This window comes from Hemitrygon akajei, chromosome 11 (genome assembly GCF_048418815.1).
Source record: "Hemitrygon akajei chromosome 11, sHemAka1.3, whole genome shotgun sequence".
Taxonomy (NCBI): Eukaryota; Metazoa; Chordata; class Chondrichthyes; order Myliobatiformes; family Dasyatidae; genus Hemitrygon; species Hemitrygon akajei.
In genome coordinates, this window is record NC_133134.1 from 74537751 (window position 1) to 74556206 (window position 18456).

Sequence of the window (18456 nt, forward strand, 5' to 3'; positions counted from 1 at the left end):
CCTGGGGGTGCGGGCACCCCAGGTATAGATTGTTGGTTAATGGCTAGCATGGATCCGATGGGCCAAATGGTCTGCTTCTGTGCGGTACCACTCTCTGAATCTCCCTTTCCTCTCATGACGTTCCTTCAGTCTTCAATGACGTTATCCCAAAAATCCCGTCTCTTCTCCTCAATACACTCCCTACTTCTACCACCAGCTCTTACCGCCCTCTTGTCCCTGACGGCCATCATTTCCCGCCCGAAACCAACCGCCGCCCACGCGCCCTCGCCCTCGCCCTCAGACCGCGCTCACGCATCACAGTCCAATCACGTGACTCGGCCGCACAACTGGCGGCAAACGGCCCGCCCCGGGCAGTCTGGCCCCGCCCACTGCTCTATATCGCTCTCTCGCCATTGCCCTTCCCACCCTCCCCCCGGCGCTGGCTGCGTAATGACGTCGACAACCGTCCGTCTGTCCGTCCAGGGCGGAGGGAGGTCGCGGAGATGTCCGGAGATGGCGGATGGCGCGGAGCTGAAGGTGGGCAATTAGCGTCGGCGCGGCTGGGATTGAGGGGTGGGCGTGGTGAACTCTGACCGTGCGAGGGTCCGGAGAGGAGGCGGGGCCCTGTTCCGACCTGGCGCTCTGGGGAGCGGGCTCGCAGGGAAGGGTGACAGCCGTTCTTTCCCTGCGGATAGGCCCCGGGCGGCTGGGTGAGGGAAGGAAGTGGGATGGGCCGTGAGGGGGCAGGTTGAGGGAGTGGGGTAGTTGGGGATGTTGAGGGAGTTTAGGAGTGACGATAGGGGCAGGGTATGAGGGGGCGTGACGAGTGGAATCTGCTAGAAGGATCGGGGAAATTGGTGCTGAAGAGACTAAGGATGTAGTAGGAAACGTTGCATGGGGAAGGCGGATGGTGAACGAGGGAAAAGGGAAGGAGGAACTGAGGAAGGAGGACGGTACCTGCGGAGGGTGAGGTGCGCGGGAGAAGAGTTGACAGGGTGTGTGAGGGGAGGGGATGGTAGAGGGAAGGTTGCTGATAGGGGTGAGAGCATGAGGTGAGTTGTCGGGGTGGAGGGCGGGATGTGAAGAGAGGGGGTGATGCAGGTGAGTGGAGGAGTAGTTGTCAGGTGGGCGAGGGTGAGTGGTGGGGCAGGGGGAGGTGCTGACGGCACTTGGGGGTTGTTGCAGGAAAGGGGTGTGGGAGGGGAAGGGAGTGTCGGTAGGGAAAGGGGCACGAAGGAAGGGCTGCCAGTGGGGGGGGGGGGAGGAGCACAAAGGGAGAGGTGACAAGGGGTTGAGGGGAGAGTGCTGGACCAAGAGATGTTAAGAGAGAAGGTGTGTGAGTGTAAGGGGTGTTAGATGAGGAATTTTGGGGGGGGGGAGAACAAACGGTGCCTGAGGAGAAATAATGTGCATGAAGGAAGGTTTGTCAGGTGAGGAAAGGGGCACATGACTGGAGGGGTTATCAGTGAGGGCAATGGGCCAAGAATAGGGGGTGCTAGGAGAGGATGAACTCTTAAATATTTTGTGTTAGTCTTCACCATGGAATTCTCCAGCAGAATGCCAGAAATTCAAGAGTGACAGTGGGGGGCAGACTAAGAAGGTGCTTGGGGAGAAGAAAAGTCTGATAGGTCACCTGGACCAAATGGGCGACATCTCAGGGTTCTGAAAGGAGGTGGCTGAAGAGATTTTTGAGGCATTAATAATGATCTTTCAATAATCAATGGATTCTGAAATGGTTCTGGTGGATTGAAAGGTTGTAAATGTAAGTCCACTTTTTAAGGAGGGAGGGAGTTAAAGCTAGGAAATTATAGGCCTGTTTTGTCTGGATTCTGGACATGTCAACTGTCCATAGAATGTAGGAGCATAAACAGGCCATTTAGCTCATCGAATCTACTCCACCATTTGACCATGGCTGACTTATTTTCCCTCTCAACCCCATTCTCCTGCTTTCTCCCCATGACCTTTGACATCCTTACTTATCAAATACCTATCAAGCTCCGCTTTAGTTATATCCAGTGGCTTGACCTCCACAGCCATCTGTGGCAATGAATTCCACTAATTCAGCACTCTTTAGCTAAAGAAATTCCTTCTTTTCTCTGTTTTAAAGGGACATGTATTCTGAGGCTGTTCCCAGACTCCCCAACTACAGAAACATCCTCTCCATGTCCACGCTATCTAGCTATGCCTCTCAATACTCGATAGTTTTCAAACAGATCCCCCCCCCCCCATTCTACAGGTCCAGAGCCATTAAATGTTCCTCGTGTTAACTCTTTCATATCCAGGATAATTCTCATAAACTTGCTCTGGACCCTCTCCAATTCCAGCACATCCTTTCTTAGATAAGGGGTCCAAAACTGCTCTCGAGTGTGGTCGCATTTCATCCTTGCTTTTATATTCTAATGAAATGAATGGTAACATTGCATTTTCCTTCTTTACCACTGACTCAACCTTTAGGAAATCCTGCACAAGGATCTCCAAGTCCATTTGCACCTCTGATTTTTGAATTTGCTGCCCACTTAGTAAATAGTTTACACTTTTATTCCTTCTATCAAATTGCATGACCATACACTTCCCTATACTATTTTCTATATGCTGGTTTTGTCCATTCTGCTAATCTGTGCAAGACTTTCTGCATACTCTCTGCTTCCTCAATACTACCTACTCCTCCACGTATCTTTTTTTGTCTACAAACTTGGCCACAAAGCCATCAATTCAGTCATTCAAATCATTGACCATAAAGCATTAAAAGAAATGAACACCGTCCCATGCAGAACACCACTAGTCTCCAGCGGGCAAGAAGAAAAGGCTCTCTTTTATTCGCATGCTTTGCTTCCTGCCAGTCAACCAACCATCTATGCATGGTAGTATCCTTCCTGTAATACCACGGGCTCTTATCTTATTAAGGAGCCTCATGTGTGGCACTTAGTCAAAGGCCTTCTGAAAATCCAAGTATATAAATCCACTGATTCTCTTTTGTCTATCTAGCCTATTATTTCCTCAATTTCAGGCAAGATTTCCCTTTAAGGAAATTGTGCTGACTTTGGCTCATTTAATCATGTGCCTTCAAGTACACTGAAACCTCATCCTTAACTATGGACTCCAACATCTTGCCAATCACCGAATTCAGGCTGGCTGACCTATAATTTCTTGTCTGAAAGAATGAAGTGACATTTGTGATCTTCCAGTCCTCTGGAATGATTCCAAAATCTAGTGATTCTTGAAAGATTGCTACTAATGCTTCCCAAAGCTGCTCACAGTATTTCAGTCAGCAATGTTATTTGGTTTCATTGACTCTCATTTGGAAGTGGCCAGTATTTAGTGTTTGTGGAGGGTGTTCTTCATGTCACATATCAGGTAATGTTCCTAATACCTAAGCCTGGGTCTCTTGGTGATGGTGAGCATCCATAAACTGTTTACTATTTGTGAGGGGTCCACTGTAAAATATGACCTTCAGCCTTTCTCCTTACAGCACATGGTGATGAGTTTTAGGGTGTCGGAGCTGCAGGTACTCCTGGGTTTCTCCGGCCGGAACAAGAGTGGCCGGAAGCACGAGCTGCTGACCAAAGTGCTGCACATGCTGAAGACGGGCTGCAGTCCTGCGGTTCAGATGAAAATCAAAGACCTGTACAGACGACGTTTCCACCGCAAGAGCCACACTACCATGGAGCTCCCCCTGCTGCCCATCCCAACCAGCGTGGGGCTGCCGCAGTCCAGCACGACACTGGCTCTGAGCAGCCCCTCTCAGCTTCACTATAGTGCCTCTGCCGCCTCAGCCCTGCTGTCGCCGCTGCTCTCCCCCCTGGGCATGCTGGCTCCCAAGCGTGAGGTGGACCTGCAGCACCTGTCACCTCCGGTGCACCCTGATGTCAAGATGAGGAGGCTGCCCTTCTATGATGTCTATGACGAGCTGACCAAACCGACCACACTGGGTGAGAATGAATTGCCCTTCCAGTTTCCTTGCCCTTGCCCTGCCGTGGGGAAACTCTTCTGCCTTCTCTTCCTTCTTCAATGTTGGGTGGTGGGGCCTTGGTGCAAGCCTGCTGTAAGAGAGTGTCCGAATCAGATTCAGATTTATTTATCACATGTACATCGAAATAATACACTCAGTGGCCACTACTTTCTCTACGTGATAGTGGCTGCTGGGTGTATGTTCATGATCTTCTGCTGCTGTAGCCCATCCACTGCAGGATTTAATGTGTTGTATGTTCAGAGATGGTCTTCTGCCCACTACTGCTATAATACATGGTTATTGAGTTACTGTTGCCTTCCTGTCAGCTTGAACTAGTCTGGCTATTCTCTTCTGATTCTGTCTTTAAGAAGTGGTTTTCACCCACAGAACTGCGACTCTGGATTTTTGTAGTTTTCCGCACCATTCTCTAAAGTCTAGAAACTTGTGTGTGAAAATCCCAGGAGATCAGCAGTTTCTGAGATACTCAAACCACCCCATCTGGCAGCAGCAATCATTCCACAGTCAGTCACTTAGATCACATTTCTTCCTCATTCTGATTTGTCTGAACAACAAATGAACCTCTTGACCATGTCTGCCTGCTTTTATATATTAATTTGCTGCCACATGATTGGTTGATCAGATATTTGAATTTACAATCTGGTGTACCTAATAAAGTGGTCACTGAGTGTACAGTGAAATGCACTGTATGGTTAAAGAACCAACACAACCTAAGGATGTACTGGGGGCAGCCTGCAACTGTTGCCACATGCTCCAGTGCCAACATAGAATGTCCACAATACTCAGCAGAACAACACAATTAGGAGCAAAATACAAAGCATCAACAGCCAAATAAGCTTTTTTGTCTCTCTCTCTCGCTCTCTCTCTGTATAAGCAGACTCACCCTACCTTCAACCCCAGGACATGCTCCCACTGGGTTACTAGGCCTCTGGGTTGGGCAGATAAGTGGTTCAGCACAGAGCGGATGGGCCAAAGGGTCTTTTTCTGTGATGTAGTATTCTGTTCTATAACTCTACCCCAGGACTTGATGATCACGGCACTTTGACCCGTATTTCAGTGCAGCTGGGTTTTAGGGCTGGTTGCTGCAGAGTGGGGGAAGGACCCTTTGCCCCAGTGTGGGCAAAGATTCTCAGTATCGCAGGGTTGGAGAATTCACAGCTGATGATTTGATTCTGTGGTGTGAGTGAGATCAGATGTGGGCTGCATGCTGAGAGGGTCACCCTACTATCTAAGAGCCACGTTGTATTTGAGCCAACATGGAAACGGGGCCTTCAGTCCAACTCGTGCATGCTGACCCATTTGCCTCTGTTTGGCCCATATCCCTCTGATGCTAATAGAGGATTTTCCCTTCCGCCATCAGATTTCTGAACAGTCCGTCAACACCATCTTACAAATTGCTGTCTTTTCACGCTTTTAAAAACACATAATCTTATTGTAACTTGTTATTGCTGCTATAAAACAATAAACATCTGTCACTGATAGTAAACCTGATTCCGATCTGAAAAGGTGACGTGACCAGGGATGACCAAATGTTTTGAGTTCTCTCTCGTGAGGAATTGGAAGGCAGGGTTTCTGTGGAATCAAAATGCAAGAGCAGTGGGAAGTGTAAATCAATACACTTGTATGGAAGTCAGTGGCTCATTGTCTGCGAGTCCAGGACCAAGGGCTAGAGGCCTGGTGGTAGGAGGTTGGAGGTCTGTGTGCTACAGGGGGAGCTTGTGAATACAGGCAGTCCCCGGGTTACATACGAGTTCTGTTCCTGAGTCCATCTTTTAAGTCGGATTTGTACGTAAGTCGGAACAAGTACATCCGGTATAATTTAGCGTCAGTCAAACGTTTGTCTTAGTATATAGTATATATTTTACCTTTCTATGCATATAAAATACTTAAGAAATGTATGTATTCCAATAATTAAACCACTGCGTTGCTTAGTAATATTCTAGCTTTCATTGGGGCAGGTCCTTTCATATGGTCCATTATTCTCACTTTATCCGTTATCCTTTAAAATTGTTCCGATCGTTGACCGACTGTAGCCCAACGTTTTTCCAGTGACTGATGACGTTTCACCTCTTTCCAAACGCTTTATTATTTCCACTTTATTTTCAATCGCGATCACTTCCCATCAATGGAACAGAAACACTGCGGGCGGCGGGTCCCGAGCTGCGCCTGTTCCCGAGGTCCGCTGGGTCCTAAGGACCACAGCACTGAATTCCCCGGGTCCTAAACTCTACTGCACTGATACAGGCTAAATGGAACAAGTGGGGGCTGTGCTGGGTTTGGGTATTTGAGCCTCCACAATATTCTGTGTGGGAATTTAAACTGGAGGTGGCAGTTTTTTTTTTGAGGTCAAGTTTTGAGCTCGATATCAACCCGGCACGGGAGCAGTCTGTCACTGGATCAAAGTCGAGCCCGGCGCTGATCTCACTATGTTACCATCCGACTGGACTGGGTGGGGGGGGGGGGGGGGCGGGGTCAGGGTGAATCTTACTAAGAACAATTTAAGCCAAATACAAAGCTAAACACTCAACACAGTGTCAACGGCAACACTTAAAATGGTGGACAGCGTTTTCCTTCCTCGGTTCGTAAGTACGAGTTGTCCATAAGTCGGACGTTTGTAACTCGGGGACTACTTGTACTTAAATCTCTGCTTTCTTTACAGCCTCAAATACTGGGCAGCGGTTTGAGGAGGCCGTTGTTACTTTTGCATTAACTCCACAGCAGGTTGAGCAGATCTGCTCATCCAGGTGAATCTTCAAGTTTATTGTTATTCAGCTGTATATGTATGTATGTATATAACTCTCTAGGGCCAAGGTGCAGAACATCTCGTCACTCACAGGCACAAAATAATATTAGCTCAATTTCCTGAAGATTGACAGGGTGACAAAGTGTGAGGTGAATGTTTATGTAAGACAGTATAATGTTACTGGCACCATTATAATAAAACAAACAGTTGTATAAGTATGTGAAACAGCAGCAATAAAATACAAAAAAAACTGACCAGTGCCATGTGAGAATGTGTCTGAGCTTTTCTTTTGGAGGGGGGGAGAGGCGCGCGGTGCTTCAGCATCTGACGATTTACCAGAAAATGACTTGGTCAGAGTTGGAGAATTGTTAACTGTTTCCAGACTGGCAGATGAGGGGGTCATACAAGTACATTGGGTCAGATGGTGTACTTCATTGACATGTGTAGTGAAACTTGTAGCTTACTGTGTAAGTTTAAAATATAATACTACGTAACACATTAAATAAATGGTGCAATAGACAAGTAAAATTCAAAAAGTTGAATAGTTAATGGAATAGTTGGCTGTAAGGATGGTTTACTCTGACTGATTCCAAATACATCAATTACCTCGACGTATAGTTAGAATGAAACTTTGCCACAGCATCTGTGAACTTTGATTATGGATACCATTTATGATCACTGCATCTGCTTTCTTAGTGAAGAGATTGATTTTAACAAACCTTGCTTTTTTTTCCCCAGAGACCTGTTACTTGGGGCTAAAGGTGATCACACAGTACAGGTACAGCTAAGGTAAGTGAGTGACTGCTGCCATGCTTTGAGCACAGCATTGCCATTCACAAGAGGAGAGGTGGCTTTATTAGATTATCCAAGAGGACGACAACCTTGTAGGATTTGGAGGCTTGTGTGCCTCAGTGACCCGGAGAGCTATGTTGGCTAGAATCAGGACCTTGGGCTTTGGATCTTGGTAGGGTCACCCTTGCCAAACAGGTCAAAGGGGAGAGGCCAGACTAGCTGTTCTATTGGTCCTCCAGGTTTGGAGGGTTCAGCTCAGGGCCAACAACCCTGATTGGTCAAAATAAAATTGTTTTGGAAACAGCAATGAAGAATCCTTCTCCAGCTGTGTATAACAGAGATTATGCCAGCAGCATAATGGGCAGTAATTGAGTCAAGCAACATAGGATTAGGCCCTTCAGTCCATCTGGTCCATGTTGAGCAAGATAACCAAGCTAGTTTAGGATAATGCTTTACAGCGCCAGTGGTTAGGGTTCAATTCTCGCTGCTGTCTATATGTTCTTCACATTTTAAAGAAGTATAGGTTAGGGTTAGTAAGATGTGAGCATTCAGTGTTGGTGCCAGAAGTGTGGCAACACTTGTTGACTGCTATTCCAGCACGCCCTTGATCAGTGTTGGTCATTGATTCAAACAATGTATTTCGCTGTGTTTTGATGTTTCGGTGTACATGTGGCAAATAAAGCGAATTTTTTATTTATGTCATATTCTAAACCTTTTCCATCCATGTACATGCCCAACAGTGTTTTAAAAGTTGTTATTGTACCTGCCTGTATCAATCTGGCAGCACATTCATACCACCCCCTGCTTTAAAAAAAAGTTGTCCCTCAAGTTCTTTTAATAATCTCCCTTTTCATCTTAAACTTGTGCAAGCTTCTTGATATTGCAACCCTGAGAAGAATACCGTGCATTCACCTTTATGCACCTCTATAAGATCACCTTCCATATGCCTGCGCTCCAAGGGAGTAAAGTCCTTGCATATCCAACTGCTGTCCATAACTCAGACCCTTGAGTCCTTGTAACAAATTTTCTCTGCATTATCTCCAGTTTATTAAAAGAATTAGAATCAGGTTTATTAGCACATGCACTTAGTAGTCATTTTATTAGGTACACCTAAACTCTTCATTAATGCAAATACCTAATCAGCAAACACGAGTGACTCTGCAGATGCTGGAAATAAATAAAAACACAAAATGCTGGCAGAACTCAGCAGGCCAGATAGCATCTATGGGAGGAAGTAGTGACAACGTTTCAGGCTGAAACCCTTCATCAGGAGTGAAGTAACATGGGATTGTCGAGGGAGGATAAGAAGTGGGGGAAGGGATGAAGTAGAGAGCTGAGAAGTGATAGGCTGAAGGGAAATGGGCTAGGGGAAGGTGGAGAATTATGGGAAATAAAAGAGAAAGAAAGCTAGGGCTGGGGGGAGATTATAGTGAGGGGGGAAAAAGAGAAAGAGAACCAGACTAAAATTATAGATAGGGATGGGGTAAGGGGGGTATCAACGGAGGTCTGTGAGTTGAATGTTCATGTCGGCAGGTAGGAGGTTACCTAGGCGGGAGATAAGGTATTGCTCCATCAACCTGCGTGTGGCCTCATCTTGACGGTAGAGGAGGCCATGGACAGACATATCGGAGTGTGAGTGGTCTGTGGAATTGAAGTGTGTGGCCACAGGGAGATCCCGCCACTGCTGGAGGACTGAGCGAGTGCCGGTGTTCAGCGAAACGGTCTCCCAGTCTGCGGCGGGTCTCCCCAATGTATGAATGGCCACATCGCGAGCACTGGATACAGTATATCACCCCAGTTGACTTGCAGGTGAAGTGGTGCCTCACCTGAAAGGACTGTCTGGGGCCTAGGATGGTGGTGAGGGAAGAAGTGTGGGGACAGGTGTAGCACTTCTTCCGTTTGCAGGGATGAGTGCCCAGAGGGAGGTCGGTGGGGAGGGATGGGGGGGAATGAATGGACAAGGGAGTCGTGTAGGGAGCGATCCCTGTGGAAAGCCAAGAGTGGGGGGGAGGGGAAGATGTGTCTGGTGGTGGGATCCCATAGGAGGTGGCGGAAGTTATGGAGGATTATACGTTGGATCTGTAGGCTGGTGAGGTGATAGGTGAGGACCAGGGGGACTATCCCTGGTGGGCTGGCGGGGGGATGGGGTGAGGGCAGAGGTGCGTGAAATACGGGAGATGCGATGGAGGGCAGAGTTGATAGTGGACGAAGGGAAGCCCCTTTCTTTAAAAAAGAAAGACATCTCCTTTGTCCTAGAATGAAAGGCCTCATCCTGAGAGCAGGTATGGCAGAGGTGTGGGAATTGAGAGAAAGGGATAGCATTTTTGCAGGAGACAGGGTGGGAGGAGGACTAGTCTAGGTAGCTGTGAGAGTCTGTAGGTTTGTAGTAGACATCGGTGGATAGGCTGTCTCCAGAGATAGAAACAGAAAGATCTAGAAAGGGGAGGGAATTGTTGGAAATAGACCAGGTGAATTTGAAGGCAGGGTGAAAGTTGGAGGCGAAGTTAATGAAGTCAACGAGCTCAGCATGTGTGCAGGAAGCAGCGCCAATGCAGTCGTCGATATAACGTAAGAAAAGAGGAGGACAGATACAGGTGTAGGCTTGGAACATAGTTTGCTTCACATGGCCGACAAAAAGGCAGGCGTAGCTAGGACCCATGCGAGTGCCCATGGCTACACCTTTAGTTTGGAGGAAGTGGGAGGAGCCAAAGGAGAAATTGTTAAGGGTGAGGACTAACAATTGACTTAGACTTAAGAATTGATAAGGGGAAGGCACCACTTCACCTGTGAGTCAACTGGGGTGATATACTGTATCCAGTGCTCGCGATGTGGCCATTTATACATTGGGGAGACCCGCTGCGGACTGGGAGACCGTTTCGCCGAACACCGGCACTCGCTCAGTCCTCCAGCAATGGCGGGATCTCCCTGTGGCCACACACTTCAATTCCACAGACCACTCCCACTCTAATATGTCTGTCCATGGCCTCCTCTACCGTCAAGATGAGGCCACATGTAGGTTGATGGAGCAATACCTTATCTCCCGCCTAGGTAACCTCCTACCTGCCGGCATGAACATTCAACTCACAGACCTCCATTGATACCCCTGCTCCCCCCCCCTTACCCCATCCCTTTCTATAATTTTAGTCTGGTTCTCTTTCTCTTTTCCCCCCTCACTATAATCTCCCCCCAGCCCTAGCTTTCTTTCTCCTTTATTTCCCATAATTCTCCACCTTCCCCCTAGCCCATTTCCCTTCAGCCTATCACTTCCCAGCTCTCTACTTCATCCCTCCCCCCACTTCTTATCCCCCCTCGACCATCCCATGTTACTTCACTCCTGATGAAGGGTTTCGGCCCAAAACATCATCACTACCTCCTCCCATAGATGCTATCTAGCCTGCTGAGTTCTGACAGCATTTTGTGTTTTTACCTAATCAGCCAATCATGTGGCAGCAACCCAATGCATAAGAGCATGCAGACATTGTCAAAGGTTCAGTTGTTGTTCAGACCAAATATCAGAATGGGGAAGAAATATGATCTAAGTGACTTTGACCATGGAATGATTGTTGATGCCGTACGGGGTGGTTTGAGTATCTCAGATACTCCTGGGATTTTCACCCACAACAGTCTGAGTTCACAGAGAATGGTGTGGAAAAACAAAAAAAAACATCCAGTGAGCAGCAGTTCTGTGGGTGAAAACGCCTTGTTAATGAGAGGGGTCTGAGGAGAATGGTCAGACTGGTTCAATCTGATAGGAAGGTGACAGGGACTCAGATAACCATGTGTAACAATAGTGGTGTGCTGAAGAGCATCTGTGAATGCTCAACATGTCGAGCCTCGGAGGGGATGGTCTACGGAAGTAGGTCTACATTGGGTTCCACTCCTGTACTGAATCACGTGGCCGTGAGTATATGTCATGTTGTGAGATTAGTTTTGTGGCAGTCATACAATGCAAGACATGATTGAACTACATTGAATATTTTTCTTTAAAGGTTCTGCTTGTGTGAGACTAGCTGCCCACAGGAAGATTATTTCCCTCCCAATTTATTTGTGAAAGTCAATGGGAAGCTGTGTCCTTTACCGGTAAGTGCTTCACCTCCTTGTTCTGTGTGGTCAATCCTGATCCACAGTACTCCCTCTCCTTATTTGAGGTCCTCTATTGGTCTCAGTCAACCATGGATGTTGCGTCCTAGCTGTCATTGTATATGCAAGCCAGGGCAGTACGATAGGCTTCCCCTTTCCACACATCTGATGAATCCAATGCAGTTTGGAAGTTGCCAGTTGGTGTTGAACTCAACATAGAAGTTCATTTCAACCCATAAGCTGTATGGCATGGTAGCGTAGCGGTTAGCACAATCGCTTTGTGGTGCCCAGCAATCACCAATTGGAGTTCAATTCCCACTGCTGTCTGTAAGGAGTTTGTACATTCTCCCTGTGACCACATGGATTTCCTCTGGGTGCTCTGTTTTTCCCCCACATTCCAAAGACCTACAGATTAGAGTTACTGAATTATGGACATGATACCAGAAGCATGGTGAAAGCTACGGCTGCCCCCAGCATATTCACAGATTGTGGTATTGACACAAGATAACATTTTTCATTACGTGTTTTGACGTACATGTGACAAATAAAGCTAATCTGGGGCTTATTGTGGTTGGTTGCTGGTGACTAGTGACACAAACACAAAACTCAGCAAATGCACAAAGTTACTGAATGCAAAACAGAATGAGACAACGTAGAGTCTGACAAAGATGAATTGTCATACCTGGAACTTCATGGTATAACTGCATAGTATAATTGGAGGAGAACACGGTAGATGTGTCTGGTGTAAAACTGAAAAAGGAGCTGGATATCAGGTCAGCTTTGACCATAATCCCAGAGGCTGACTACAACAGACTGTTTTCTAAGATACCATTAGAGAAGACCTCAGTGATGCTAAAGACTGACACAGGTGACAACGTGTCTCCCAATGGCAAACTGAAAGTAAATATAACGTATGGAGGCCAAACGCAACCGTTATAGCTTTATGTATTGAAAGACTAACACTTTTTGGACGTGAATGGTTGAGGAAAAATCCAACTAGACTGGAATTCAATCAAAGCTGTCAGAGTGGCATCAACAGGCAATTGGAGCGCAGATGATAGCACTAACCAGAGGCTGTCACAGCTGCTTAATGCTAATCAGAAGGTATTTGAGAAAGGAATATAAACAGATCGAAGACTTGGCCAGAAGCTGTTCGAGAAGCCAAGAAGTTCAGAGTGCACTGTTACACCTGTGGGTGTGGCCATCTTCACCATAGCAATGAGTATATATTGACTTTGCTGGGCTATTCATGGACTCCATGTTCCTGATTGCTGTGGATGGTCATTCGAAGTGGCCGGAAGTTATACCAATGAAGTCACCCTATCAGAAACGACTATTTTCACTCTGAGGACTCTTTTCCAGAAATGGCTTACCAGAACAAATTGTGAGTGACAACAGATTACAATAAACATCAGAAGAGTTCAGATATTCATGAAGAAAATTGGCATTAGACATTTCAAATCAGCTTCTCACCACCCAGCAAAGAATGGATTAGCTGACAGGTTTGTTCAAACTTTCAAGAAGTGCATTAAAGCGATGGACAAAGAGAACATTTCTCTACAGCACAAGATGGACAATTTCCTTTATCTTTCGGAACTCTGTTCAGGCGATGGCAAATTAAATACCTGCAATGCTGTTCATGAGCAGGAATCTGAGATCTCACGTAGACCTTCTGAAACCAGATCTACAGAGGGAAGTGCAGAATAAACAGTTGCCAAGTGAAGCAGCGAGAAACTTCAAGATTGGACAGAAAGTCCTAGCGCGTAAATACCGAGAAGACAAGTGGTCACCCGGTATGAGAACTAGATCACTGATGTACACAGTGAATGTTGGAGGTCAGACATGGAGATATTACATACTAGGGGATTGCATCCAACAAGACGGACACATTACAGTCACCAGACTTGCCCCTCAGTGATGATCACGTCACTACCAGAAATGTGACACCGCAACATGAGAGGATTCTCTTAGACAAGACACCTGCCAAAGCTGATGCTACTCCACAGATCCAGAGACGCTATCCTGAAAAAAAAAACCCAAAAGACTGAACCCTTAGAACAGTGAAGTTAGTTATGGACTGTTATTGTGAAAGCATTTTTATTTGGAATATGGGTTTATGAAAGGGAAATTGGATGTTTTGTACATATACAATTTTATGTTGTATTAATCTAAAGGGATAATGTATTGATCTATTTCTTTGAGTAATGACCCCACCAGCACTAGGTATTGATCTGTTGTCTGCACGTGTGCTACTGTCTACATCTGCACATTGTTCTGTCTCTCTCGTGAATGCACCAGTTAAAGCCATCTCCAGTGTACGTGCTTTTATTTAATTGATATGTAGTTGTGCACAGACACAACTACCTTGTACATCTTTGGAATGTGGGGGGAGCTGGAGCAGCCCGAGGAAGCCCACGTGGTCACGGAGGGAATGCGCAAACTCTTTACAGACAATGGTGGGAATTGAACCAGTATCACTGTCTCTGTAATACCTTTCTGCTGACTGTTAAGCTACTGTGTGACCCCTATTGAAAAGATACTTTGACATGTACGTGGTAGGAAAAGTTTAGAGGGATGGGGGCAAATGTAGACAAATGAAACTAGCTTGGATGGGTGTCGGGTAGGCATGGAGCAGTTGGTCTGAAGGACCTGTTTTGTGCTGTATGACTATAACTCCATGCCCCTCCTGATTTTTAGTCTCTTCATTTAGAGATGCAGCACAGTAACAGGTCCTCCCGGCCCAAAGGGCCCTCTCTGACTGATTACACCCATGCTACATCGTACTTATTGGAATGTGGGAGGAAACTGCAGAGCCACGTGGTCACGGGGAAAATGTACAAACTTCTTGCAGACAGTGGTGGAATTGAACCTGGTCGCTTGTGCTGTAAGCATTATGCTAACTGCTACACTACCTAAGGATTTCACTTGGTTATATTTACATCATGGACAGCTCACGTTTTATATCCTCTGTTAGAACCAGCACAAGTTCAAGTTTATTGTCATTCAACCAGACACATGTATACTGCCAGACAAAACAACGTTCCTCTGGATCAAAGTGCACAAAACAGTACATATAATTCACACAAACAACACGTCAAGTAATGATAGCATAAATAATTTAATGAATAATTAGGTACATCTACACCACGGGTTAAATAGTAAACAGTATGAACTGGTTCACCGTGAGCAGCATCCAGGAAAAGGTTTGCGTCTGTTATCCTAGGCTGCTCTTTGAGCGTGCTGAGTGCATGAGAGAGAAAGAGAATAGAGTACAATGTGCTTTCATTTGGGTCATAGCTAGTCACTGAAAGTGGAATCTGCTCCTTACTGTGTGTGCCTTTACATTTGAACCATTAATTCCACAACAGGGCTACCTCCCTCCAACCAAAAATGGGGTGGAGCCGAAACGACCCAGTCGACCAATCAACATAACCTCGCTGGTTAAGCTCACGGCGACCATCCCCAATATGATCACAGTGAATTGGTCCTCCGAGTATGGCAGGGTGAGTCTTAGCTTGAATGGGCTGGCAGCTGTCTTTGCCCAGTATTGGCTTTGAGTTCGGGGAAGACTTGGTGGCTCCCATTGGATAACCTTTTCCTCCTTTCTCTCCCCTCCCCCCCCGGTGTTTTGTTGAGCAGAACTATTCCGTGTCTGTGTATCTGGTCAAGCAGCTGACATCAGCCACACTGTTGCAAAGGCTGCGAGCCAAGGGGATTCGGAATCCGGACCACTCGAGGGCCTTGAGTAAGTGGATAGGGAGAGGGCGAGTTGGAGTTGGGCAGGAGTGGCATGGGGAAGGAATACATGGGTGTCTTACAGTTCTGGCAAACTTGGGTTTGATCCTGTCCTTTGTGCAGAGTTTCCCTTTGGTGATCCGGTCACCTCCCATGTCCGACAATGGTAGGTGAATGACAGGAGTCAAGGGGAAGGGTTAGTGGAGAATAAGTTAAAGAGCTAATAGGAGGTGGGATTGGAATAGAACTGAATTGTTTATTTATTTCTGTATTTTTATTTATTTAGAGATGGAATGCAGAACAGGCCCTTCCGGTCCATTGAGCCAGCAACCCACCAATTTAACCCTAGCCTAATCAGACGACAATTTACAATGACCATTAACCAACCAGTACGTCTTTGGACTGTGGGAGGAAAACCCACATGCACATAGGAAGGAACATGCAAGCTTGCTTACTAAGGACGCCGGAATTGAACTTTGACGCCCCAAGTTATAATAACATCATGCTATGCCAGCATGGTGTTACTCACCTGAGAACCATCAGGTGTATAAAATCCATGAGGGGCATAGGTGCAGTGAATATGCAGTCATGTTCACAGGGTTATGGGAACCTAGAACTAGAAAGTATACATTTAAGATGAGAGGAACAAGGTCTAATAGAAACTTAGACCAGAGGGCAGTCCATTTATGGAAGGAGCTACCAGAGGAAGTGGTTGAGGCAGGTAGATTAATGATATTTGGATAGGTACATGTATAGGAAAGGTTTAGAGGGATTTGGCATAAATGAAACTGGCTTAGATAGGCATCTTGGTTAGTATGGATTGTTGGGCTGAAAGATGCTTCCATGTTATAGGAAGGATGCAATTACACTGGAGGAGATGTAGAGGAAATTCACCAGCATGGTACCTGGGAATGAGAGTTTCTGTTAAAAGTTTGGAGAGGCTGACTTTAATTTCCTTGGAGCAGAAGAGGCTGAGGGAGACTTGATAGAGGTGTAGATAGCTATGAGGGGCAGAGATAGGGGAGATGGTAAGAAACTCCACAATAGAGACTGAGAGTGGAGGTTTGAGGCAAGGGGTAAGAGGGTTTGAGGGTATCGAACAAAAGTTATTTCACCCAGAAGGTGGTTGCAATGGGGAATTCTCTGCCTGCAAAGGCAGAGGAGGTAGGGACTTGCAAAACATCCAAACAATATGGCATTGTAGCATAGCAGTTTAATCTTCAGTACGGAAAGGTTGAGATGGATACATGGGGCATGTGCAGGCAAATGGGCATGACCATGCTTGGAGCCTGTTGTTTCCTTGCTGTGTGACTTTATGGACCTGAATGGCATTGTGTCATGATGCTAAAGCAACTGGAGATACATTTGTAAATTCACAAGTCATTCAGAATTGCAACAGACACACAACTCTTTGAGCTGGGGTTGTGTGGCCTGTGAGATTACTGCAGTACTAATGATGTTTTCCCACCAAGCCAGCTAGGGGTTTAAGTCTGAAATAAAACTGATTTCTGCAGGAAACTATAAACTTCCTTCCAAGAAAGGAAATCTGCTCAACACACAAAATGCTGGAGGAACTCAGCAAATCAGGCAGCATCTACGGAAATAAATAAACAGTCGATGTTTCGGGCCCAAACCCTTCATCAGAACTAGAATGGGGGGGGGGGGGGGGGGAATGCCAGAATAAGAAGGTGGGGAAAAGGGGAAGCAGGACAAGCAAGATGGTGATAGGTGAAACTTCCACCTTCTAAACTGGGAGGTGATAGGTGGAAAAAGCTGAAGGGCTGGAGCAGAAGGAATCTGATGGAGGAGAGTGGACAGTTGGAGAAAGGGAATGAGGAGGGGCACTAGGATGAGGTGATATAGGCAAGTGAGGGGAAGAGGTAAGAGGCTAGAGTGGGGAATAGAAAAAGAGGGAAGGGGGAGGGAAAAAATTATTGGAAGGAGAAATCAATGTTGGAGTTGGAGCCTACCCAGACAATATGAGGTGTTGTTCCTCTGCTTTGAGAGTGGCCTAACCTTGGCAGAAGAGGAGGGCATGGACTGGCATGTCAAAATGGGAATAGGGATAGGAATTAAAATGGTTGGCCTCTAGGAAAATCTTCTGTTTTGCAGATGGAGCAGAGGTGCTCAACGTTCTGCTCAGCTGACCTGGACCTTTGTATGACTCCAGACCCTGTACACTTTGGTTGAGTCTTAACAGCCACCTGAAATTCTCCAGCTTGAAGCCAACAATGTACATGCTCTAAAACACAATTTTTGTTCTTGAGACAATTCATTTTATTTGCTAACAAAAGAAAATCTGCAGATGCTGGAAATCCAAGCAATACACACAAAATGCTGGAGGAAGTCAGCAGGCCAGACAGCATCTATGGAAAAAATTACAGTCGATGTAATTGCAGGCTGAGACCCTTCGGCAGGACTGGAGTAAAAAAGATGAGGAGTAGATTTAAAAGGTGGAGGGGAGAGAAAAGCGAGGTGATAGGTGAAACCGGGAGGGGGAGGGATGAAATAAAGAGCTGGGAAGTTGATTGGTGAAAGAGATACAGGGCTGGAGATACAAGGAGGAATCAAATAGAAGACAAGGCCGTGGAAGAAAGAAAAGGGGGGAGGAGCACCAGAGGGAGGCAATGGGCAGATGAGGTGAGAGGGGGGAATGGTGGGGAGAAGCATTTCTGGAAGTTTGAGAAATCGACATTCATGCCATCAGGTTGGAGGCTACCCAGAAGAAATATGAGGTGGTGTTCCTCTGAACTGAGTGTGGCTTCATTGTGACAGTAGTGGGGGCCATGGATAGACACATTGGAATGGGAAGTGGAATTAAATTGGCTGGCCACTGGGAGATTGGCGTTTTCTGGTGGAATGAGTGTAGATGGTCTGCGAAGTGGTCTCCCAATCTACGTAGGGTCTCACCGATTATACAGGAAGCCACGCTGGGAGCACTGGACACAGTATATGACCCCAGCAGAGTCACAGGTGAAGTGGCGCTTCACCTGGAAGGATTGTTTGGGGTGCTGAATGGTAATGAGGGAGGTGGTGTAGTGGCAGGTGTAGCACTTGTTTTGCTTGCAATGAAAAGGAGGGAGATCAGTGGACGGGACGAATGGACAAGGGATCCTTGCAGAAAGTGAAGAGGAGGGAAAGATGTGCTTGGTGGTGGGAT

The 18456-nt window shown here is 46.5% G+C and overlaps 1 protein-coding gene across 1 annotated transcript in view; it reads left to right on the forward strand.

Moving 5' to 3' along the window:
* Positions 1-406: 406 nt before the first annotated feature.
* LOC140735725 (E3 SUMO-protein ligase PIAS3-like) overlaps positions 407-18456 on the forward strand; it is a 45309-nt gene continuing 27259 nt past the window's right edge. Inside the window, exons 1-7 of the mRNA XM_073061146.1 lie at positions 407-516; positions 3449-3908; positions 6606-6690; positions 7428-7478; positions 11471-11561; positions 14930-15064; positions 15201-15306. Coding sequence (XP_072917247.1) covers positions 430-516; positions 3449-3908; positions 6606-6690; positions 7428-7478; positions 11471-11561; positions 14930-15064; positions 15201-15306 — 1015 coding nt within the window. The 5' untranslated portion in view covers positions 407-429. The remainder of the gene's footprint in view (positions 517-3448; positions 3909-6605; positions 6691-7427; positions 7479-11470; positions 11562-14929; positions 15065-15200; positions 15307-18456) is intronic.